This window comes from Fusarium oxysporum, chromosome IX (assembly GCF_013085055.1).
Source record: "Fusarium oxysporum Fo47 chromosome IX, complete sequence".
Classification (NCBI taxonomy): Eukaryota; Fungi; Ascomycota; class Sordariomycetes; order Hypocreales; family Nectriaceae; genus Fusarium; species Fusarium oxysporum.
Window position 1 is genome coordinate 2,130,484 of NC_072848.1, and position 23,426 is coordinate 2,153,909.

Sequence of the window (23,426 nt, forward strand, 5' to 3'; positions counted from 1 at the left end):
TGTCATGGGGACGCAATATCACTGTGTCGCCTGGCTCTAATAAGATGAAACCTAGCTCCTGTAGGTTGATATGAGTGAATGAAAAGATCGGAGCTCAACAACATATGAATATTGCTGGACAGTCTAATGAACATTGCAGTATCTAAGCACAATGAAAGAATGAAGTTGACAAGAAATCATTTCTCATTACTAATGCTATTCCCAGATCTATGGTATATCCCCCATGCATTGCGCGCATATATCCCTTAAAACTCCACCCATGACACATGAAGACAATACGTAGTTTTTTCTGACCTCAAGCTCAAAAGTGTACGCTTCGCTTCTTCTGAACCTTCTTCCGCTTCTCTTCGTCCTTTCGACTGCTGAAGAAGCCACTGACACTTGCTGCCGCCGGTCCAGCATAGGGACCCTGCAGTAGACCACCCAAACCATGACGTTTCTTTCCATTCTCACTGGGGCCTGGCTGAGCTTGCGAAGGAGGAGGAGCAAAGTTTGGCTGAGGAGCGCCATACGGTGTTGGTCCAACACTGTTGGGTCTTTGGGGCAGGTTGTTTGGTGGGTTCAATGCGCCTGACGCAAACTGCGGTCTGGGAGGTAAGGGTGGTGATGGGTGACCCGGGCTCGTGGGACTCTGGAAGTCTTGCCCAGCCATGCCGTATTCTCGACGGAGCCTTTCTGTTTCTTGTTCAACCTCAGCATCTCTCTTCCGACGCTCTTGCTCCTCAGTCTCAAGCATCTTCTGGATTCTCTTGCGTTCATCCTCCTCTTGCGCTTCACGCTCAAGTCTTTTGCGTTCTTCCTCTGCGACCATTGCTTGTAGGCGTCGTGTTTCCGCCTCGACCTCAGCTTCTCGCTGGGCTTGGTTGCTTGACTGTTGTGGGGATGCTTGTGCACGAGGAGGTGACGATGGACGGTTGTTATTGAGAGCACCCGCCATTGTTGGGCCTGCCGAGGAACTTGCTGCTGGGCGAGAGTTCTGGCGACGCCGGCCATTAGATGAGGTTTGGAGGTGGAAAGGATCCTGACTAGGGTTCAGATATAGGTCCTTGATGGTCTCCGCGCTCATAAGAAGAGCAATCTCAAGACCCCTTCTATCCTCGATCTCAACGCGGGCCATGTTGGGTTCATAGATGGTCAAAGTCGAGTCATGCTTGGCGCGGAAAAATGCTACCGTAATATCGGGTTCCTTGCTCTTTTTTCCACCCACATTTCGTCCTGTCATATAGCATGTCATGTCCTTGCTCAGACGACCATCACGTTTCCAGCGAAACACAACCTTGGGAACCAACTCGGCCAGAGATGGACGATCTTCCTGGTCAATCTGGCTAGCACTGGGTAGCTTAAAGGATCTCTCGGGAAGCTCAAACTCCCAAGCGCCCGTCTTTCCCCAACTTCCCGGTTGTTGCTTGACGGGTATAGCCTGATCGGGGTTGTACAGCGAAACCGCAAAATTATCTGGGATGATAGGTGTCTTGGGCGGCGGGTTTCCGTTTTGCGCGCGGATTTCGGCGGCAGAGAGAGTGGGCGCTACCCAGTCAGGCTTGACATCGACCTCTGCATATATCACAGATGTGTTCTGAGAGTCGAATATGCCGAGCGCATATTGGCCATTGGCTTCGGAAGGCGCCGGTCGCTTGATGAGGTACTCGGGCGTAGGATCTGATCCATTGTGTGTGAAGTAGAGAATATTATTGAGTGGATTCTCTGAAGAGGTCTTGAAGCGATATGTCGGGAGGTTTTCGTCAAGCATCTTGCCAACTGTATTGGTTGTCTAGAGCTCAATGCGATTGTTGACTTGGTGTCGCAGGGCTAATACGTGGGATGGCGTCGTAACCTGTCGGGTGTAACACAAGTATAAGAGGGTGTAAGTCGTAAGAAGTGAGTCGCTTGTGGTTCAGGGATGGCTCAAGTAGGAATTTGAGGAAGAGAGATAGTTATACGAAGTTGCAAGGAAAAGTCCGACAGACAAGACAATTGCGCGGCAGGCTGAGACTTGGAGGCGGGGCCGCCTTGAAGCAGATACAGCTTGTGACTGATCGGGAAGTGTCACAAGGACTTTAAAGACTTGGCTGATGAATGCGTATAAAGGCAATCAGATAACAAATAATAAACTTACATTTAAGGGAATGAATTATTCTCGAATAGCACAGAGACAAAGAACATTCCTGTACTTAACTTATTTATGTACTACTTGCTAATCGAAACTACGAGTGCTCGGTCTCGCATTAGTGACGTACCAAATCCGCCCAACGCCACAACAGATACTCAAAGAGGCTGTGCAAATTCTTTAGTGTCGCCCAAGTGTTACTATTCTAGTCCTGCTCCCTGTCACGTTTATATATCGGATTGCGACTGTCCAAGGACTGGCCTCAGAGATCGGCTTCCAATGGCGACTCTACCAATGGGTGATGCTGAGAGTATTAAGCATGTTCATCCATCTTTAAACGCGCGTCCAATGAGAAGCAGATCGTTTGAGCCTCGTCCTTTGCGTCAGCTTTGGACCTGATATTTCATTCCATTGCGTATACAAGTGTCGCATTATTAAATATACAGGGTGTGATTTGTTATTCTAGAGAACTGATACTCTCTACTCTCATCTCTTTGTCTAATAGACTGCGAAAGCGCCGTGAGATGCTTGAAATTCCAGATGCTAGTTCATGCCTGCCGTGCTTTAGCCTTCAAACAGTCCCAAATGCATACATCGTCCCTGAACGCCTTGCCTCCAATGCAAATTCAATGCCATGTCCGTTTTGGTGCGCCTTCTTCTGAAATTCATGTCATAGTCCACCTTTAATGATGTAAGTAGGTTCGGTCCCCTCTTCTCCCCTCGATTGCAAATATGCCCTGGCTTTGCGTAGCTATCGTCGCGCTTCCCAAGGCTCCCTCATGTCAGATCAACAGCACGAAATCTGAACTTGGCCTGGCAGTAGTAATTGCAGTACTTATGTGCAAGGCCCTTACTTCAGGCCCGCGGCCACAAAACACTTCCATCTGACCAATCGGTTGTACTGTTAATGAGCCCGTGCGTGCTGAGCGATGTGATCAAGGATGATGGTTCGCAGCTCTATGCATAGTCCTCTTGTGCTTGTTCGTGTGTTCGTATCGTGTCATATCGATCTTGCAGGCTGTCTTCAATCAAGGTCGTTTTTCGAAAGTTGTCGCAAGTGAAACGGTTACTGCCTTTCGGTTAAAGCGTCAACTTGCCGACGCCAAACCCTCCCCATATCCATGATCCAGCTGTGGTCAGCGCTATGCAGGAGGCGCACTACTTGTTGCATTTTCTTCTTCGTCTGCTGCGGGGGGGCCTCGGCGCCTTCGTTGTCTTCGACGTTGATTTTGGAGTCGTGGTCGACAGCATGGGTACCAACAGCAAACGAAGCATGCGACAACCAGGCCAATGGCGAGACCGATCAGAAAGCCACGCATGATTTTCTCCCCATTGGAGCCTCCCTTGGCGATGCCCATGAACTTATCGCGAAATAGGTCATCTGCAAATGAATCTGAGGGATACACATTTCCCGTGGTGCCTGAAGACGAAGACTGATCGGTCTCTGGCGATGAGGAGTGGTCGCCGCGGGGCATAAGAGCCCATAGTGGTGAGATAGGCATGATACCGAGATCTGGATCTCACAAGGCCAATATGGAAGTAAGCAAGTGAATTGGACGAGAATTAAGCTTAAAATCCTCTTGATATGCTTGGCCGATCGCAGAAATGAGAGTAAGCTGTGGCACCTGAGAAATCGAGGAAGTAGTAGTTGTCGCTCATATGTCCGGGTGATCCGAAAGTTGAACCGGAGCGGCAGCTACGGAGGGACGGCGTTGGGGGATCGGCGATAGACAACCGGAACAGTATTTTGTTGCAGTATTGTTGAGAAATGAGATAAAGTAGAAGCCAAGGACCAGATAACAGATCGAATAAAAATGCCGAGAGGATGATCGCAGTAGTACGTGAATAGAGTCGTCAAAGATGAATATTGTCAAACCGCCAATAACTCAATGTGATGCAAGGTGGAGATAGAGGTGAAAGCAACGACAGTGATCAGCAGCTTCTCAAAGTGTATTCGTTATCATAAGCAAAAGATCGCATTCCATGGGACGAAAAGGGTTCGAAGTGAAAGTATCGGCGTTTGATTTGTCTCCGGCAGAATCAACTTATAACAAAGCCAAGAGTTTGAAATCTGGAGGTTGAAGAAAAGTGAGTACGTGTGCCTGGGGGTTGGGATTGAGGAAACAGCAGCTTCACCTTCCGCTAAAACGCTCAAACAAATCGGCAGGGCCCCTCTTTCTCCAAAGAATCCAGGCAATCCACGCAGGGAAAAGACAATATCCCTGACAATTTGAGTGGAAAGCGCAGGGAGTAGGGGACTTCCCGTCCGGGGTGCACCTTCCGTTTGGGCTTTGGGGTGAGTTTGTGGTTTGCTCACTTTTGCTATGGGCTTCTCCCCGAAGGTGCTGTTCTCCCTTGGCCCTGACTCTGACTCCCTTTCAGGTCTCGCTTCAATATGCTCTGTCTGACATGCTTTGACTTGTGTCATTCCGTCCTTTCTTTCTTACCGGCCCAGTCTATGCTCTTCACTTCTTCTCAGGACGAGCGCCAAGACGTTGCGGGTTTAAAATCCACAAGAACGTCAGTGCCAAGAGATGATTAACAGACTGCGTTTTTGGCCCCAAGATAACCGTGAATGTATCCAAAAGACAAACAATCATATGATGTTCCTGATCAAGTTCAAAGAAGTCTCTTCACAACTGGTGTGATCATGAATTACACAAACCTTTCTCATTGGAGATATCGTTTTCCTTATCCTTGTCTTGCCAAAGGTTAATATTCTAACCCCAGTCACTTTCACTGCGGACCCCAACACTTCATGCCAATAGCGGACTCCGAGTCGCTGCTGGTTGGCCGGCCCGGCTTTCAACGCTCCCCCGCAGGCTCGAAACCGCGGGGTGGCTGATAAAGTCGGGGAGATATCCCGCAGCCTAAGGAAAATGACTCGGCCGCATAAATAATATCCGACCTTGTCTGCCTTTGATATTGGAGGCTCTTGGGGTCTTGAGGAATCAGTTGCAGATTTATGGACATCATCTCTTTCCAATTGGGGCACATCAAAACGATCCATGCAAGAGGCCAGTCTCGACACGTCGGCTAAATATACTTGGCTCTGATTGTCGAGAAGCTTATCTTATGCTTATTTCTAGACACCCGAATTCGGATGTACGATCCGTCCTCGCCGCAAGACTCTTACATGGTCTGAGGGAAATGGGAACGCAGGAAAGTTGATATATATGAGCTAGCCTCCATCCTAAACGACCAGAAGACTTAATAGGCCTTGAGACTACGTAACTGTTTTTGGCACCTCAGCTAAAGGTCAGGAGTTTTCTTGCTCCGTAAGGATAAGCCGAGTCTTCCCATTCTGAAGAACGTAATTAATATTGCATCCATGGATCCTATCACAGACAATTCTCTTTACTGCGTCATGGAATACCTTTCCCCTTGACATCCATTCGATAGCTGATTTTAAGAAGAACGGAGACTTCCCAGGCACGTATTGAGACCATGGTAACGAAGCAGAGATTTGGTGCATCTGTTCACATATTGAACCCGTTTGAAAGAGCAGTCCAATGACGCAAACTGGAGCGTAGGTGACCATCAATCCAAATGATGTTGAAAGTGCTCTTTATTTCTCTTAAACGAGAAGCTCTGAAACCTCGTGGGTATACGTTCCTGAAACCCGATATATACAAAGCGACCACCTGTTGACGTCCCGCATTAGGAATTGTTGTAGCACGCAGGTGCTTCAATTCCTGTCCCTTGATGCACAGATCTACCATTAAAAGGTTTATGAATGAGACCATCGCAATGATTCTGTCCTGCTGATGAAATCCTCTGACAATCTTCCACTGGTGTTGTCTCCTTGTTGTGAAAAGGAACTGGGCCGCAGGGAGCATAACGGGTTGAAGCCAAGCAGAGGGATGTCCAAAAACAGCCCCAGAATACGAATAGAGGATCTTTGTCAATGCTCAGAATGAACGAGTAGAAGCTAGGTGTTTGCAAGGCCACAAGCAAGAGCCTGCGTGCCAAGTGGTGTTTAGGCTGTGGACAAGGCGCTGTCGTGCAACTGAGCTTTCAGTGTGTACACCGTTGCTTCTTGACCTCTTGTCAAGCCGTTTCTCGGATGCAGCATTCGATCGGCGATTTCTTTGTGGCTCGTGTCCTCATCTGGAGTGTAGCACTCAGCCGGAGTCTCGTGTGTTCTCACAGGTTTCATATCGTGAAGAGCGATTGACATGACATTTCGCCGCTTATGCGCTGTAGCTGGGCGTACATAGGCGAGATCACCGGAAAACATTTTGACTTGACGGGGGTTTCTAGGATATCACAAATGGGATGAAGATACGAGAGATGTGGTTCATTATTGTTAGGAGAGGGGAAATGGCGTCTAGCTGAGGAGCTGACCTATTGTCAACTGCTTTAGGACATGCGCCTATCGAGACTTGACACTTGGGCCACCAAACATCAATATCGCCGCCATGATTCTTTGTTGATAAAATTGTCGAATAGACAAGACGCTGTTAGACTATACTATATCTCATTAATTATCTCAGTAGGTCCAGCTGCGCACCTTTGATTGTGCATCGTATTCAAATTTTAATATGAACAGCTAATTAAAGCGTTTAAGTCAAATAACACGTTCAAGATATATGTCAAGTTACAATTAATAAATACTGTTTCATGCTATGAAACAACCCATCAGATTTTATCTGTTGAACCTGCAAGCTGCCGCTGATTAGCCTCTCAGGCTGCTTGATGTATCGTTCCACCCGCTCGGATCGCTTTTCACGTTGAGTCAATGTTGACCAGAACCTGTCCCGGCATCTATGGCTCTGATTTGTTTTGGTTGAAGGGAGAAATGCTCGAGCTTGAGGTAAAGACATTCTCTAGGTAGGACTCTGCGGCTAGAATATCCCTTTCAGTAAATCCCCTGTCGATCAGACCTATTAAGGAATTGTTATTGATAGACAGGGCAAGGGCAATGTTTCCTCAACGTACGATCACAACCAATGTTTGAGTTACATTCGCGTTCCTCCAGATCCTTTATGCTACGGACAATTTAAATCCGCCGTATGTCCACAGACCAAGTAACGAAAAGCGATGCACCGAAATCTGAAGCAACGGAGCTCCCATGCTTGGACACATCCGTCCAAGCGCACATCCTTTTTAGGTGCACGTCACAACAGATTTGGAACATTGCAATCAATTGGAGAAACAGTCTAGCCTAATAAAAACAAACAATTGAATGATCAATGCCCGTTTTATTGTAGAACCTAGAATGTAGATCCTGACAACGGCGAGTAACCAGGATCTCGTCCCACAATGGCAGGACAGGATGCTTTATAAATAGATAAACTCCTGCCTGTTTATTCATACTTGGGCTGCGGAAGCGTGATCCTACAACCTCATTAAAATGCGCTTCTCGTCTATCTCGTCTATCTCGACTGCTCTTCTAGGCCTCATCGGATCGGTCAGTGCCTTCGGTGGTATTGCTCCTGATAGTAGACAGTTCAGAACCTTGGAGCGCCATGGCCTTACTGTCTTCAAGCATGCCGCTACCAATTCGAAGCTTGAGTATGTGACCAATTCAGGAATCTGCGAGACGACACCTGGTGTTGGCCAGTACTCTGGATACTTGTCTGTTGGTAAGTCGATCATATTCAATACCCCGAGGTCCCTGGTAATAATGTTGATATAGGGAAAAACCATAGCATGTGGTTCTGGTTCTTCGAAGCTCGTCACAATGCTGAGAAGGCCCCCCTCGCTATCTGGCTCAACGGCGGCCCTGGGTGTTCCTCAATGATAGGCCTCTTCACAGAGCATGGGCCTTGTCACTTTGTCAATAACGACACTGAACCAAATCTCAACCCTCATTCCTGGAACGAGTACGCGAACATGCTCTACATCGATCAGCCAATCGGTACTGGCTTCAGTGTTGGAACCGAAGATGTCAACTCTACAGCACAAGCTGCCCCTTATATCTGGAAGTTTATGCAAGTCTTCATGGACCGGTTTCCCAAGTACAAATCCAGGGAGTTTGGTCTCTTTACACAATCCTACGGTGGACACTATGGCCCTGAATTCGCCGACTACTTCCTCAAGAAGAATGACCAAATCGAGAAGGGTGATGCTGAAGGCCACAAGATCGATATGGTAGCGCTGGGCATCAACAACGGCTGGATCGATCCTAAGAGGCAGTTCAAATCCTATGCAACATATGCCAACCGCAACCCCTACAAACAGATTCTTGGAAACAAACTTCTCACTCGTTTCATCAACGCCTACAATAAGTATTGTCTACCCGTCATCAACAACTGCACCCAACTTGAGGGTCAAGATGATGAATGCGCAGAGGCTGATGATGCATGCAACACCCAAATGTACACCAACCTCGAGATTGCAGGCAGAACCGACTTCAACGTTTACGATGTGCGTATCGGCAGGGATGATGTTGACCCGCCGGAGACGTTCCTTGAGTATCTCACACGGGCCGATGTTATGGATGCGATTGGAGCCAACACCCGTTTCGCCGAGTGCAGTGACACAGTTTATGCAAACATGGCGACGACGGGAGATGGTCAGTACCCCTGTAATGGCAAAGCTAAAGATTAATGCTGACATGGTACAGGTGCGCGTTCATATGTCGGGCCTTTGGCAGACGTTGTGAAGCGTGGTATCAACACGCTTCTGTGGGCTGGAGATACTGGTAAGTGGGAAGTTTGTGACACAAGTAGAACAGAAACTGATTTACATCTAACAGATTGGATCTGCAACTGGGAGGGTGTCCTATGGGCATCTTATGCGCTCGAGTGGCCAGGCCAGAAGAAGTTTGTAGCAGCGCCCTTCAGCAATTACACGGTCAACGGCACAGCCCATGGCCGATACAAGACGGTAGAGAATCTGTCCTTCCTCAAGGTTTGGGAGGCCGGACATTCAGTGCCATATTATCGTGAGTACCTATGACATTGCCCAAGATTACCGGCTGACAAAAGAACAGAACCTGAGACCGCACTGCAAGTGTTCAAGCAGGTTATGCAGAAGAAGCCGATCAAGGGGACCTAATGAGATAAGAGCTCCGCAGAAATTATGTTTTCTTCAAGACGTTTAGGTAGATGGAACACTAGAACCATCAGGCCATGGTACTCGTAATGCATAATATCATTTCAATGTTTCATGCTTGTCCCACCAGACCCTAACCATTGAGCATTTTGCATTCTAGACATCCTGCCTTGTTCTCGTAAATTCATGTTTACATGCAGTTAAGATACAAAAGTAAATCGTACGCCAAGGTCGTACAAACAAATAGTGAATATGTAAGATACATTCCAAACTCCCCGTGCCATGCGGTTCCTTTGCTTTTCGTTTTCGTTACTGTGGCTTAACCTTTTCAAGACGTAGATCATTAATGACCATGTACCGGCTGAGAGTGATCCAGCCATAGCGGAACCAAACCATCTGGCTTCTGTGCGCTTGGGTCATGGCGCTCCAAGCAGTGCCATAGGCACCACGGCCAACGAGCTGGTTCATGAAAACCAGACTTTCAGGTCGCTCCTTATCCTGGTCCTTGACACCAATGGATGAGAGTAGCGTGGGAACAAAGTCCATGAAGGCAGAGTACTTGCGCACAATGCCTACGGTGGAAAGAGTATATAGATCGACGGGGCTCGGCCACTCGGACGCGGTGGTAAGGGCCTGAATGAAGGATCTAGCACCCAGGTAGAGAGAGATATGGTTGGGATGAGAAGACACGCCATTGCTGTCAAATGTAACGAGGATGTCAATGTTGGCAGTGGGCTTCAGATTGTTCTTACGCTCCTGGCCAAATTTGGGCGCAAACGTGCTTCCTAGCAGACGAGCGATCAGGTTCTTGTCCCACATTCTCGTCATGGAGTCGGGGAAGTCGGTGCTATAAGTGAGGTATCAGTCAGTTTTTTTTGAGCCGCAAGTGTCGGTGACAGTGACCAGGGTATTCAACATACGGGTTGTCGACCACAAAAACATCGTCCTCGCTCTGTAGTCCCAGCGCCAGGCCGCTCTTGACCAGCTCCTTCTTGCGAACTTCTCCTAATCCGTCGGCATCTCCTATAACACGCCAAAGTCACCATCAGCCAAAACTGCTTTCAACCAATTTGTGTAGTCGCATCACTATGCGACTGCAAAGCACGGGTCGCTGCAGTCGGCTCATACCAGTGCTTAGGCATAGAATCTTGACGTGGTTTCCGTTCTCGGGTCGTGTGAGGGCGAGGACGGTCGGGGAGAAGAACATGGCTTCGTCGTCGGGATGCGCAATCAAGAGACAAACTCGCTTGTTCTTGATTGTCGATTGGGCAGTGCTGGCTGTGAACATGTAGATGCCTGGCACCACAACGGCGAGGCCGGCGAAGATGTGAAGAACGTTCATATCTGCAGTCGCTTCGAATACGGTGCTACGGTTACTTTTGCGACAAGAGTGCTAGAGAACTGCGACTTCGGCTATTGGGTACCGGATGGATGTGGATGATGATCGCTACAGCAGCGCAAGGTCTATATGAGCTGTGAGCAGAGACTAGAAGCTACACCAAGGTCAATTGGATTGTTAGAAACGAAAACTTGGCTCCTGTCGGAAGCTGGTCGTGATCTGGGTCATAAACAAGTTGTGATGGCTGAGACAAAAGTGGCACGAGACGCGAGAAATAACAAGTGAAACTTGGTCATGGAGGGGCAGGAGCTCACGAGGTCGCAGATGCCAATCGCTAAGGCAACCCCCCATAGACCTGAGCCTAACGGTTCACCGCCTCACTAGACTGTCCCGATGCCTTAGCTGAAGCTCAAGGAGCCCCTCAATTTACAGAAGGCTGGGTAGTGGCGTTGAGCACGGCAGGGCCCGAAGCTTCCATTCCGGCGTCATGAGCTAAGCCCATTGGGGCAACCTGTTGACGTTGACGTTAACCTGGTCTGTTAAGGGTGAACCCCCAACTTTGAACTTTACTCAAAGTTGTCCAAGAGCTTCATTTTACGACACAACCACCATCAATTGCCGACCATGGCCCGTCAACGAAAAGAAAAGTCTGTTAAGGACATTAAACTTCAGCAGCCAGATCGATCTGGTCCCAGTAAGGAAACACTCGTCGATTTCGCAAAGGGCCGCGACCTCTTCGCAGAAGCCGATCGAAGACAACGCGAGCTCAACGGCGAAGGACCCCTCTTGTCCCCTCGCACAGAACGTATCTTTGAGACAATACTATGGACTGGCGTCATTGCCACCGTGCATTTTACATTTGATGTCCTAGTACAGCGACAATATGCGATGGACGTTGATTGGTTCGCCATCGTCCAAAGGACCTTGACAGCTTGGCTTTGTAAGATATCCCCGATCTATACGAATTTTCCTCCTAACATGATGTTTCTTTAGTGTTCATCGGCCTCTTTTATGTGCTACATCCGCATTATTCCCACAAGTCATTCTTCCCGCTTGTTCCTCAAGAATACCAAGAGACTATTCGTCAAGCCATATTCTTTGTCGCGAGCACCGTAGGCGGCTGCTACCTCATCCACATCAGCAACAATTACGGATACATAGCAGTCATGAAACAAGCTCCTCCTGTGGGCTGCTTGTGGGTATGGGCGGTCGTCGAGATGGACATCCTTTGGGCGTTTCCGAGTTTATGCATTGCAGTTGCATATGCCTACAAGAATGGATACGGTTTCCGATAAACAAAGTCTATTCTTCTGTGGACTTCTTAGGCTTAATTGTATCTCCCAACTCAGATGTTGTGGCGGAACCGCCAATCTCAGCCGGCTCGATCGACTCGGTGCTCTTGACTGCGAGATCTGTCAAGGTCCCGGCTCTCGAAAGGCCGGAACGATCACGATGTGTCAATCGGCTTACCAAGTCTTCCAATCGATGGATCCTATCCCTCTGGCTCTCGACTAAAGATTCGAGTTTACGTGAGCTCTCATCCATCTTCATCTCTCGCCATTTCGTCCTAGATTCCAGATCTCGTAATCGAGATGAGATCATGCTCATTTGCATGAATTGCACTCTCGCAGTCAGACCCTCACGCTGTCTCACGAGCTCCAACGCCTTCGTCCTCACTGGCAGCCATGCCATGGCCACTGTTGTACGCCCATTCCAACTTCTTGGCATGAGTGTCCATGATTGCCCTTCGTCGCCAACACTCGCCTTGGCCTCCGTCTCAGCGACAATATCGAGAAGACGCTGCTCCAGATTCAATAGATCATCCATGACAAAGTTGTACATCTGATATTCGGGCTGGTGTGCATGGAAACCTTCATGTTGGGCGTTTATGGCTACTACGAGATCCGCCAGCCAAGTAGATTCAGTTTTGTACCACGACAAAGATGTTTTGACTCGGAAATACTCATCGTCGCTATTTCGAAGAAATGTCAAACGAGCATAGAAGGCTGCGGCAATGGCAACGACAAATGTCAACATGCCCGCGACGTTAGCGCTTATGGAAAGCGGCGAGTCTTGCTGGCCATCACTGGAGTCCATTGAGTCTCACAGGTCAGACGGAGAGTCGAGGGAGGGTATCAAAGTTCTGGTATATGTTACGGAGAAAAGAATCCCAGCAAGCACATTTTAAATCACCGTCAGCCAATTACATGGAATATTGAGTAAAGCCTAAAGGTCCAGTTCCAGCTGAGAGCTGAAACCCCTGAGCGGCCATCTGTTATTCACGTGATACGACACGTGATGCCGAATTAGAGTCCTTTCATGTTGTGATTACAAACTTCATAAGGCCACATAATGGTGAGTACGGAGCACATCGGAGAGGAATCAGGCTCAACAGAGGTGGACATGGGTAAATGTTGATTTTATGTATCTAGGTCAGAATATGACATGATTCATATACAATGCGCTATGTGATGCACCATGCAATTAACACCTCCTTATCATCAGTAGAATCATACTGGATATCATTATCTATGCGAAAAAGAAAATGCAAACAAACCCGCTCTAAATGGAATCATCCACTACCTCGGAGCTCTTCCCCTGCTGGGCCGTGTCGAATCAGCAAATGTGATGCCTCGTCGACCAGGCGGCACTCTCTCGGTGCCCTCGTCGTCATCACTGTCATCACCTCCATTGCCTACACCCAGAGCAGCCTCTCTTCTCCTCCTCTCAGCGGGTGTCTCGCCAGTCTCTTCCTCGCGCTCATCGTCCCCCTGAGCTGATAGAACGGCGAGACGACGCTTGCGCTCAACAGCTGTCTCACCCTGCTCTTCGGACGGCTTGGATGGGCTCGAAGGGCCTGCATGCCGGGAGGGAGATGCAGCTGGAGCCTCCGGTGCCTTCGCCTTCCCGCTAGAGTGATGCTCAGCAGCCTTGGCAACCTTGATTGCAGTCTCAGGTGGCAGGTCCTGTTTGGCAACCTTCTTGACGGCTTGCGAGGCAGACGATTGCTCTACAACTTCCCTCCTTGTTCGTGAATCCAGCTTCTGTACTTCACGGATAAAGTCCTCCTTAGTCATGCGTTGACCAACACCGCCAATTGTGAATCGAATGGCCTTGTCATGGGCTGCTTGGTTCTCCGCAATAGACTTCTTCCTAGTCTGTTCATTTGAGCTGTTGCCTCCGAATACACCTCCAAAATTGGTCCAACCAGGTTTGGCTGCTGTCTTCTCGCCGGGTGTGGTGCTAGGACCAGCTTCTGAGTTTTCACCCTTGGTCGTGGGCAGTTCATAGGTTTTAACGACTTCACCGTCCTCGTCTTCGACAATAATCTATGTTTTGTTAGTTCAATCTCTTGACATAATCCTAGGAATGCACGTACCGTGTTTCCAAATTGGTAGGCTCTGGCAGGTTCGTGTCGTCGATCTTGGCCCTTTTCCTTGCGCTTTTCCATTTCAGTGTTGTAGACTTCACCCACCCTCTTCTTGAAACCAGAGATAGTCCATAGCTTGTCGTGGCCAGGCTTAACGGCTGTGATGGGCACATGGTCTTCGTCTTGTCTGTGAGATTCGGGAGCGGGTTCGACATCAAGAACGTCCCCGTCCTTGTTCTCAAATATCAAATCATGGCCCTCCTCGTATACATCCACAGGCTTGGGGGGTGTCTTCTGGCCGCTGCTGCCGGCAGGGCTATCTTCTGCCTTCTCAATCTTGTCGGTATCCTTCTCCTTGGAGCTATCATCAGCCGCCAAAGTTGATTCGGTGTTGCCTTGTGAAGGTGATTCCTCTTGCTCGTACTGTTCTGTAGGGGATAAAGGCGTAGATGATTGTCGCTGGGGGAAGATTGCAGACTGAGCAATTGGTCCTCCGGGGCCATTGTCATCCCAGTTCTTATGCTTGCGCTTTCGCGATACAACCGATGACGAGCGGCTGCCACCTTGGTCTCGCTGTCTGCGCAAAAGATGACTATAAGGCCCATTGGGAGGAACCAGAGCATCGGGGGGGAGCTGGGGTCCCTTCTCTTCGTCGATGGATGCCTCAGAGATGGATCTAGCTTGAGATCTGGATTGAGAAGAGATTCGGGGTAGTCGGTTCATCCAAGATGGTCCATCTTCGGGAGCAGCTGTGTAAGACATGGTCAAACTCAAGGTGTTGATACGCTTTCCAAGGGTAAAGACGGCAATTGAGGAGCCATGGACAAGAATCGACGTGACAACCATGAAGCACACTATCGGCCACACGAGATATATGAGCTCATAATGATCAGTATTCTCGGGTGGCATCTCCGCCAAAGGTACCGGCTCGCCATGCTCCAATTCAGCTCGTGCCAAGATCGCAACGAAGATCGCGCCCACGCCGATTGGGCCGAAATGACCAGCGAACAATGCTTCACGCCATGTTTTGACGTCCGGTATAAACGGTTTGAGGGCCAGCATGATAGGAATCCGGCGGAAGAACAGGACAAAAACGGCGATGACCACAAGACGCCAAGCCATCATGCCAAATCGACCATCGTTGAATTGCGACCACGGGATGATGGTTCCAAAGTAAACGAAATAAGTCAAGTTAAGCAAAAGATCGATAACATTGGAAACATGCGACTCTTCAGTTTTCTCACCGAACCAACCGTCGTTGGAGAAACCAACTCCTGCTGCGAAACCGACGAGCAAATCGTCCATGCCCAGGATACTACCAGAGCCGGCACACCAGAGCGCAACAACGAAGTAGAAGACCAGGAAACTCTCTCGATCGATGAGGTCGCGCTTTTCGGCGAATTTGATACCATGGCGAGCGATGTAACCAATGGTAAAACCATAGATGGCGCCGAAGATGCACTCGTAGAGAAGAACATACACAACGAAATGGAAGCTCACATCCTGTGCATCTCGCTTGTACTGGATAAGGTACAGAGATAGATAAATGAAGGGGAATGCCATTCCGTCGTTGCACCCAGACTCGGCGGACAGCAAATCTCGAAGATGCTTAGGGACTCGCTTTGCAAACTTGCCCTTTCCTACCACAGATGATGCCAGGACAGGATCAGTAGCAGTGACACACGCAGCCACAACAAGACTATCGAGCCAATCCAATGCAGGGATCATCCAGAAGATGAACAAACTGACAATGAGCCAGCCGAACGTCATTACTGGGACCAAAAGAAAGACAACAGACTTCCAATGGCGCTCCATGTAGAACTTGGGCAATTCGACCCCGACGGCGAAACATTGAACAACAAGAACAATTCGGGAGAACTCGACGGTAACGATATCGGTCGAACCCCATTCCTGGGGATTGATCAAATTGGCTGCATGAGGACCGAATATTACGCCACAGAGGGTAGCAACTGTGGCTTCACCAATGTACATGCGCTCCTTGATAAAGGACGAGCAGAGCATGAAAAGGGAAGTGAAGCCGCCGAGGATAATGTACACCAAGTGCGGCTTGGTGATGTCGAGATGACTCCACGCCATGTTGAGTTATAGGAATAAGAATACAAGAGGTTCGGTCGTTCGATTGGCCTTGATGGCACTCGATACTGATAGTGTCGCGATCTCGGAAGCGATCAAAGCAACGTTATCGCGAGAGGGAGGAAATCGGGCGGCGACGCCGCGATCAATTGTTGTTGGCAACTCGTATGCGAGAGAAGCGCAACGTCCACGAGGTGGAGTAAGGTGGTAAAAGAGACACGAGAGGGAAAGACCGTCAACAGGAACAGTTGGTCTAAAGTCAATTGTTGTTGTAGGGAAGGAAGAAAAAGAATTTCTCAACGGCCGAGATCAACACGCAAAGAGCGAACCGTTTGATCCCCGTCAATCGGCGCCGGGCTCAAAAATGGCACAGGCCTTGAACAGTGTCGTCACAGGGCAACAATGCCTGTAAAGCCGGGATGGTACGCCACTCGGCGCCACAAAGGCCTTGGCGGGGTGAGACTTATCGATGTGAATCTGGAGAGTAGATAAGGTACCTGTTCTCAACAGACAGAATACAGCCACGAAGGATGACGATAGAAGTTCAAAATCTGCAACGGCTTTCACTAAAGTGTTTTTTTAACCTCATCGGCTGGAGATTTGTGTCTCCGGAGGGGGCGTCTTCTAGCGCAAAAATCGAGGTTCATTGACGAGCAAGGGGATCGTCACCATCGACAGCCATCCATCCATCTCACGACGCAACACACAACCAGTGAACCACAAGGTCATGGTCAAGGAACAGGGGGCCCCAGTCGGATCAAGTACCGCCAAGAGCCTCTCAGTGGGGGCTCCGCGGGGCCATTTGATGCGCCGCTGCTTTTATCCAGAATCTTCACGACAACCAAGCCGGACAAGACGGCAATATACCAAGACACGGGAGGTATATTGTGTTGTTCTATTCAATTTTTCAAACCTGATATTGTAAAACAAACTCTAGGATATACTTATATAGGCTCAATCCAGTTTTGGCCCTTCAAATCAAGACTCAAATACAGTCTCACGATCATGGCCCAGATCACATCTCAATAAGCCTTGTCTTACTCGTCAGCTCGTCCTGTCCTCCATGCATCTCCCTTGTCAAACGCCATGACTTTATTTTCAATAACAACGGTCTGGTTCCACTTCTCGCCTCAACATCTTTCCCTAATACGCTATCCCATATGCTCACCCACATATATACGCACTTGTCTTATATCAAATTTCAATGAGAATGGCATCCAAAGCCTAGCGACGTCTAATCAATAGTCTCACAAAAGCAATCAGGTTGTCTTATATATGATATGGAAATAACTAACGAGATATGCCGCTAGCCGTTGATTGCTTGAATAGCTTTCAGCTGCCTGGCAGAAACGATAAAAGCAGCGTTCGCATACTGTAACCCGGCAGTTCCGTACAAGAGATAGAACCCTGTCCTTCGGTCTCCAATACGAATTGACATTTTCCCTCCGGAGAAAAATGAGCACAAGGAACAAGTTTGCGGGCAATGGATATGACCACCTGAAGACCCTCCAGCCAATACCTGTATTTCTTGGCACTATAGCATTCCCTCAATGACGACTTTGCAGCGCTAACCTCGGTTTTATTATCTCGAGTCATTTGTTCATCGTCTTGAGTGATAGACTGATCCGCAGCATGATCATCGTCAATAATGAACGTTCATGTCGAGCTGCATCGTCACCCCGCGAGAACGTGCCCATTCAAGGCGCTTCTCTCGCTGCAAAAGGCGGCCGAAAGAGAAACGTCCCGGCTCTTGTCTCCTCTCTTGATTTGTGCATCTGTTCCACTAAAATTTCGCGTGAACCCCAGCTCCCAGGCTCTGTTGTTTTTCGCACATGGTTTGAGGGTCTGTCAAATCAAGGTTATTTTTTACCGCTCCGGCGGCCATAACCTTAGACAACCTTATTTCCCTATCGAGCTGCGAGATCGATTTTATGCTTATTATTTGTCATGAAACGCCTGAGCTGCCAATGGTTGATAAACGCGGCGTTGAAAACGGTCTAGTTAGGGTTCTCGGGGGTCTAGGTCAGGAGCATTTGGCCCAAGCCCTTCAAAGTCTAACGGCAGAATCATTCAGGCAAGACTCCATCCAATGTCACTGTAAATCCGCAAGATCAAATTGAACCCATTGACAATCGCCTTGGTTTGTTGACGTCAGTGAGAATGATATAAAACACGCTACCCTGTTTCCAGCAAAGCTTCAGACTCTTTTCACCTTGAATCTGGGTTTCTTAACTCCACAGCAATAACCGCAAGGTTAATACACCGCTTATTCTAAAAAGAGATCTGCGAACCTCCTGTACGACTTATGAGGGCATCATGTCTCACACACACAACGTCTTGCATGTTGCGAAGAGAGCACCAAACTTGAAGAAACGTCAATTGACGTTGCATTTTGCAAGTCTTGGATATCTCTTGGAGATCTAATGGACCCTGGATTTTGGTGCAGCCAAGAGGCCCGGAGATGCACCCGAGGCTCGCCAGTCACTCGGCGCCAAGGGCCAAGCTCTCATGTGAAGTCGCCAAGAGGCAAAAACGTACCAGGTGGTGCAAATGCACAAGAACATGATTTGACGATAGCTTCATTTTGATCGTGATGGAGTAACGCATATTTCGTGCTACAGAGTTTTGTGAACACAAAGAATTCACTGGGCGCCACACGAATGTGTTACTCGATCACAATGAATAACCATGCGATAAACTTCAAGGCAAACCACTGGGCATCATATACCACTTTTCTCAAATCACATGTATCCCAGGCCAGTCTTGACGAATTCGATCTTGAAGGGTATTCTGTTATTTTCCGGCTATCTAAATGCATAACGACGTGAGCTTCTCTCACTTCCGTTGAGTTGTATCTCAAGTTGTTACAGAAATTTACCAACTCCCTCGGTCAAACAAGTACAGTGGTCCTACACCCCTCAACATTGAAAATGAATTGCCAGCTAGCTCTCTCTAGTTGACGACCATGTACATGATAGCAGACATGGCAAAAGAAGCACACATGAACCCAAAGCTGGGAGCATGAACAGAGCCACCAGCTGTTGTGGGCGTAGGAGTTGGCTCCTCGCTGGCTGACGCTGTGGTGTGGCTAGCAGCGCTTGGCCTTGTCACAGAGGTCATCATGCTAGGGGGAGCAGGCATGGGAAGAGAGCCAGTGGGCTGATCTGTGTCGATTGCAAGAATAGTGCTCTTGGTGGCAAGGTCCTCGTCCACGGAAGACAGAGGGGGTCCATCTAGACTACCGTTTGACTTCTCATCCAAAGAGGTGTGGCCAGTCTCAATCAAGACATTCTTCAAGACCTTGGTAGAGGAAGCAGAGGTCGTTGTTGTGGCTGGGGGCTGAGTCTTCTCAGGCTCAGGCTCCTGTTTGGGTTGAGTCTGAGGCTGAGTCTGAGGTGCAGACTCGGGTTCCGATTGAGGCTCATCAGCATCTCGACAGAGAACAGCGACAAGATTGCCCTTCTGACCGCGGCTTAGAAGTGATTCTGAGCTGGCTGAGACATCACCACATGATGCTTGGATGAAGCCCTGGGCTTGTTGAACTGAATCCTTGCAAGCAGCACTGCATGCCTTGCCATCAGTGAAGTCCTTGGGGGTGCATTGGGAGAGTGGTGTATCGTAGGCTTGAACACAGGTCTCTGGGAATGACTTGTCACTGATAGACTCAAAGTCAGACAGCTTGAGGGATCCTGCTGAGGCGGAACCAGCCATGAGAAGGAAAGACAGCTGGAGCCATCGTCTTGTAGATTGTCCAGTCATTGTGAAAGAAGTGTGTTGTTTTATGTTTAACAGCAAGAGCTGTAGTTTTTCGCAAAAGAAATGCTTCGACGATAAAGGTATCGAGGGTACACGTTCAATTATATGATTGAATGATTGTGACTTGGCTCAAGCACCAAGCATTGATATCATTCGATCAATAAACTGGCAACTCAGTTGAAACGCACTAGGGTGCTGACAACCAGGCTGACGGGTCCAACACACTGAAGGATTTGGTCTCGAACGACGAATTGAAGCTGGCTGTGGGCAAGAAAGGTTTATGCGTTGTGTTCTAGTGAAACTAGCCTTGGGAAGATCGTTTCAGCGGCAAGATTGAGTATAAGCCTCGAACAGATGGGATGTTTGGGGATGATCAAATAGATTAGTTGTTTGTGAGAGATGGATCGATTTTTAATGCTTCTGAAAATGGAAGGAATTTGATCGGCGTTTCGTGATGAAGTGTTTGTGGAAACGGGAAATGAAGGTGTCGTAGGTGATGGTTGTCTCGACGTTGAGATGCGCGACAAGTGAATTAATGAGGGTGTAATGCAGGCGATGATGATCGATGAAAAGACAAAGAGTGCGCTTGAATAAGTAAAAGTAGTAAAGATGAAAGAGAGTCCAAGTATTGTTTGTGTCTTGATGGAGTCAAGCGTCGAGTGTACAGCACAGTCTTGCAAGTGTAAGGCGAGGGAGCACAGCTTTCCTCTGGTTTCACAACTGAAACGAGTGTTGATAAATGTTTGCTCCTCTGTCGAAAATGGGAACAAAGGATGGAATACCGAAAAACGGGGAGAAGGGATTTAATAAAAATGAAGGGGATGCACAAGATATCGGGTAGATAGTATGGGCTGAGGAAAAGGATGGAGAGAGACAGGACGATCAGGGAGAGGGACTATAGACTACTATGGAGCATCTTTTTACAGAAGGGGATATTTAATGCACATCACTAGCTCAGAGTCTGGTCAAGACGGCGCATCACAATACGAAAGCACCGACATGTCGTGAGAAGAGGGCCAAGCCATTGGATGGGCTCCGCAATGATCATCAGGGGCGTCTCTTGTCAAAGTCTGAGCCTGACGTCACACGAGCCATGAGATGTTGAAGTTGCTGTGTTTGCTCTTGAAACGGGAAGACTTACAACACGTAGAGTACAGCATTCCTTGTGGCATCTGAACGGCGTGTTTGTCCTCGCATTCTTCTTCGAGCCCTCGGTCTAGACGAGACTGGATGAATTCAGAGAGAGAGACTTTCTTCGAGAGACAGCTCACACGTCAGACTTGTTTCAGAACCGTTTGTTTCGGTTTCATTCGTGCCGACGCACAGACGAATCAAAGCCTTAAGCGGGGACGCCAAGATGATGAGGAAAAAGGAAGAGAAGCTGCTCGAGTCAGAAATGCTTCTCGTCTAGTGTGCATGGAAGGTTCTTCGACTATCGCTATAGTTGAAGCCTCTATCGATAATATTTGTTCAAATATTATCGAATAGTCCTGCTGAGGAGGCATTATCGAGTCTTCATCCCAATACTTGGACCCTTGCTGAACCCTTGCAGTAATATTCGCCCCCAGAAATTGCATCCTTTGGCGGATCGAAAAGTGGAAATGCCGTCCCAACGGCGACATGATACAATCAGAATGTGGCGCTGTAAACTTCCGACAGAGTACTCTTTTTGACCATCTCAGTCAGCTTACGAACTTAATACGAGAATATTTGCATCCAACAGAGAATTCTCAACATTCGTAGTCGGTTTGTGCTTGATTCAGAGTCCTCGGAAACCGTTCGGCAGTCATACAGATCAACACTTAGATCAGCTCCCTCTAACCCGTTTGCTCACAAGATCGACTGCACTATTCCGCCAGGGGCACGACCCTTTGAATCAAGTCGCCCATTTGAGTAAAGACTCGACATATCAGGCAATGCGCTCCCTTTCTGCCTCGGCAAGTCAAGGGGGAGTTTATTCCGGCTGGGTCAAAGGGTTGTTTGTCCTTTTTTTCCTTTCTCCTTCTTGTGATATCGTCATGCAACGGCTTTTGAAGCGTCCGGTCTAGATGAATACCCTAGCTCAGCCACTTGGACGCGAGTTCCAGGAGTTGTTTGCTGCCGCTAACACAAATGTTGCCAGTTACGGGTAACACCAGAGCTTCAAAAGATGGCTAGCCAATGAGGATATTGAATAGCATAGTCCCTTCAAGCCCCATTCGCGATCTAGACCTGATAATTCTGGGCTGGTTCACAAACTTCATCGTTTGCGAACTAGTTGAGGACAACGGCTTTGTCTGTTCATGTTTCGAAGTCCTTCACTTGCCCCCTTCAGAGTGCGCCTCTTGAACTTTCTTGGACAGTTGGACTCCTTTTGGACGAGCCCAATTGCCTTGCTGGTCATTTGACATTGACAGGGTTGCGATGGACTCGAGTTCAGCTACCCTCGGGACGATGCTACCAAATCACGGCTTCGACGTCATTGACGTGTGATATTACAAAGTGCTCCCAATACTCATTGATGAGACAGAACTTATACAGTGGGATCATCTCATATTTCATCCTGTCATCTCCTCGGATCCGCCAAGTTGGCTCGGAACTGGAGTCCAATCTCGCCAAAGAGAGATCGACACTTCACTTTCGTCACCGCGATAAGAGGGAGAGAGGGGGACTCGGAAAATTTTCCCTCGAGAACTCAAGCATTGGGTCGAGTTCATACCTCCCTGGAAATTGAATGCACTTCGCTCCGCAATATTGGCTAAGCGGCAGTTTACTTCGTGATGGTAGGAATGGAACGTTATGAAGCAGTAAGATTTGGTCAATAAGTAGGCGCAGCAGAAGATTCGAGTAATATATTCAATATTGAAGGGTCGCTTCCATGTCAAAGCGCTGTTGGTGATATCTCTGTGCGTCTGCTGGGCATCAAAGTTTGGACTGTTGGCTGGCAGACTTTTCAGGTTGGGGTCAAGCACGAGAGCTCTGAGATGCCTGTAGGCTATGGCTATGCAACAGTCAAATAGATGAAACATTTTCGATGATAGAATCCGCATTTTCTTGGCCATTTTTACTGTTATTACTTAGTCGACTAGGCATATCGTTAAAAACTGTGCACGCGGTTACTGTTCTAAGCACTTACAGCACCTCACAAAATACTTGTACTACAAACCTTCAACTGATTGGGAATACCAACAATTTGCCTGTTGGGGATTGTTTATTATTTTATGTAAGCTTTTATGACACGCTGGTCTGTGTTTACAGTGAAAGATTTTGGCGGTAGCTTGCTGTTAAAGCCGACGTGAAATCACGATAATTGGCCGTGTGCCATCGGTTGTGGCAATCGTCCTGTGAGAAGCGGCGCGAGACAAACACAATGACATGATCCATGATTATCACGGGAACCCCGGCACGCAATTGTGGGTGTAATGACACAATAGGTCTGTATAACCACAGCCGAGGTTCAACTCCAACGCAGACTTTTCATCATCATTCATTCTTCGCAAGTTTAAGGACTGTACATATCAACACCAAAACCTTTCCAGGTCACCTTTGGAGGATAAAGTATTTTTCTTACCCTGAAGCCTCGCTGGAAATATCGTCTAAGTGGAATGAATAGATATCAAAGTTATAACGTCTATTTATAAGAACAGGATCGATAGCTCAGTGGTAGAGCGAGGGATTGCAGATCCCTAGGCCGCGTGTTCGAACCACGCTCGGTCCTCTCTTTTGCCGACACAACGACCCCACGATTTGGCGTCGTGTCCTTTTTTGTGCCTCAACGC

The 23,426-nt window shown here is 48.4% G+C and overlaps 7 protein-coding genes and 1 non-coding gene across 8 annotated transcripts; 3 read left to right on the plus strand and 5 right to left on the minus strand.

Annotated features, from left to right (window-relative positions):
* Positions 1–301: 301 nt before the first annotated feature.
* Positions 302–3,609, minus strand: FOBCDRAFT_143991 (uncharacterized protein; the record flags this gene model as incomplete). Its single annotated transcript, XM_031190291.3, has 3 exons — positions 302–1,771; positions 2,789–2,883; positions 3,270–3,609. 3 exons carry the CDS (start codon positions 3,607–3,609, stop codon positions 302–304), a joined length of 1,905 nt encoding a protein of 634 aa, XP_031034276.2.
* Positions 3,610–7,463: 3,854 nt separating this feature from the next.
* Positions 7,464–9,112, plus strand: FOBCDRAFT_143769 (Alpha/Beta hydrolase protein; the record flags this gene model as incomplete). The annotated part of the gene is made up of 5 exons (XM_031190294.2): positions 7,464–7,695; positions 7,749–8,627; positions 8,679–8,756; positions 8,811–8,999; positions 9,048–9,112. The coding sequence occupies 5 exons, from the start codon at positions 7,464–7,466 to the stop codon at positions 9,110–9,112; spliced, it is 1,443 nt and encodes a 480-aa protein (XP_031034279.2).
* Positions 9,113–9,234: 122 nt separating this feature from the next.
* FOBCDRAFT_53089 (putative deacetylase LmbE-like domain-containing protein) lies at positions 9,235–10,708 on the minus strand. Its single transcript, XM_031190295.3, has 3 exons — positions 10,238–10,708; positions 10,030–10,132; positions 9,235–9,956 (listed from the first exon to the last, which is right to left on the minus strand). Exons 1-3 carry the CDS (start codon positions 10,449–10,451, stop codon positions 9,419–9,421), a joined length of 855 nt encoding a protein of 284 aa, XP_031034280.1. The 5' UTR covers positions 10,452–10,708; the 3' UTR covers positions 9,235–9,418.
* Positions 10,709–11,072: 364 nt separating this feature from the next.
* On the plus strand, positions 11,073–11,441 carry FOBCDRAFT_279376 (uncharacterized protein; the record flags this gene model as incomplete). Its single annotated transcript, XM_031190296.3, has 1 exon — positions 11,073–11,441. One exon carries the CDS (start codon positions 11,073–11,075, stop codon positions 11,439–11,441), a length of 369 nt encoding a protein of 122 aa, XP_031034281.2.
* Positions 11,442–11,737: 296 nt separating this feature from the next.
* FOBCDRAFT_53095 (uncharacterized protein) lies at positions 11,738–12,669 on the minus strand. The gene has a single exon (XM_031190297.3). It carries the CDS (start codon positions 12,543–12,545, stop codon positions 11,751–11,753), a length of 795 nt encoding a protein of 264 aa, XP_031034282.2. The 5' UTR covers positions 12,546–12,669; the 3' UTR covers positions 11,738–11,750.
* A 239-nt stretch (positions 12,670–12,908) lies between these two features.
* On the minus strand, positions 12,909–16,181 carry FOBCDRAFT_53099 (alkali metal cation/H+ antiporter Nha1 C terminus-domain-containing protein). The gene is made up of 2 exons (XM_031190298.3): positions 13,828–16,181; positions 12,909–13,777 (listed from the first exon to the last, which is right to left on the minus strand). Exons 1-2 carry the CDS (start codon positions 15,913–15,915, stop codon positions 13,028–13,030), a joined length of 2,838 nt encoding a protein of 945 aa, XP_031034283.2. The 5' UTR covers positions 15,916–16,181; the 3' UTR covers positions 12,909–13,027.
* A 2,514-nt stretch (positions 16,182–18,695) lies between these two features.
* Positions 18,696–19,671, minus strand: FOBCDRAFT_298600 (uncharacterized protein; the record flags this gene model as incomplete). Its single annotated transcript, XM_031190299.3, has 1 exon — positions 18,696–19,671. The coding sequence occupies one exon, from the start codon at positions 19,669–19,671 to the stop codon at positions 18,865–18,867; it is 807 nt and encodes a 268-aa protein (XP_031034284.2). The 3' UTR covers positions 18,696–18,864.
* Positions 19,672–23,293: 3,622 nt separating this feature from the next.
* FOBCDRAFT_t183 lies at positions 23,294–23,365 on the plus strand. The gene has a single exon. It is a non-coding gene; the product is annotated as a tRNA-Cys (tRNA).
* Positions 23,366–23,426: the final 61 nt, after the last annotated feature.

Coding starts and splice junctions, on each gene's coding strand:
- FOBCDRAFT_53089 (XM_031190295.3), bottom strand. CDS start 10,451: ATGAACGTTCTTCACATCTTCGCCGGCCTCGCCGTTGTGGTGCCAGGC. Junction 10,133..10,237: donor GATTCTATGCCTAAGCACTG/GTATGAGCCGAC, acceptor GGCGTGTTATAG/GAGATGCCGACGGATTAGGA. Junction 9,957..10,029: donor GTTTTTGTGGTCGACAACCC/GTATGTTGAATA, acceptor CCTCACTTATAG/CACCGACTTCCCCGACTCCA.
- FOBCDRAFT_53095 (XM_031190297.3), bottom strand. CDS start 12,545: ATGGACTCCAGTGATGGCCAGCAAGACTCGCCGCTTTCCATAAGCGCT.
- FOBCDRAFT_53099 (XM_031190298.3), bottom strand. CDS start 15,915: ATGGCGTGGAGTCATCTCGACATCACCAAGCCGCACTTGGTGTACATT. Junction 13,778..13,827: donor CCTACCAATTTGGAAACACG/GTACGTGCATTC, acceptor AACAAAACATAG/ATTATTGTCGAAGACGAGGA.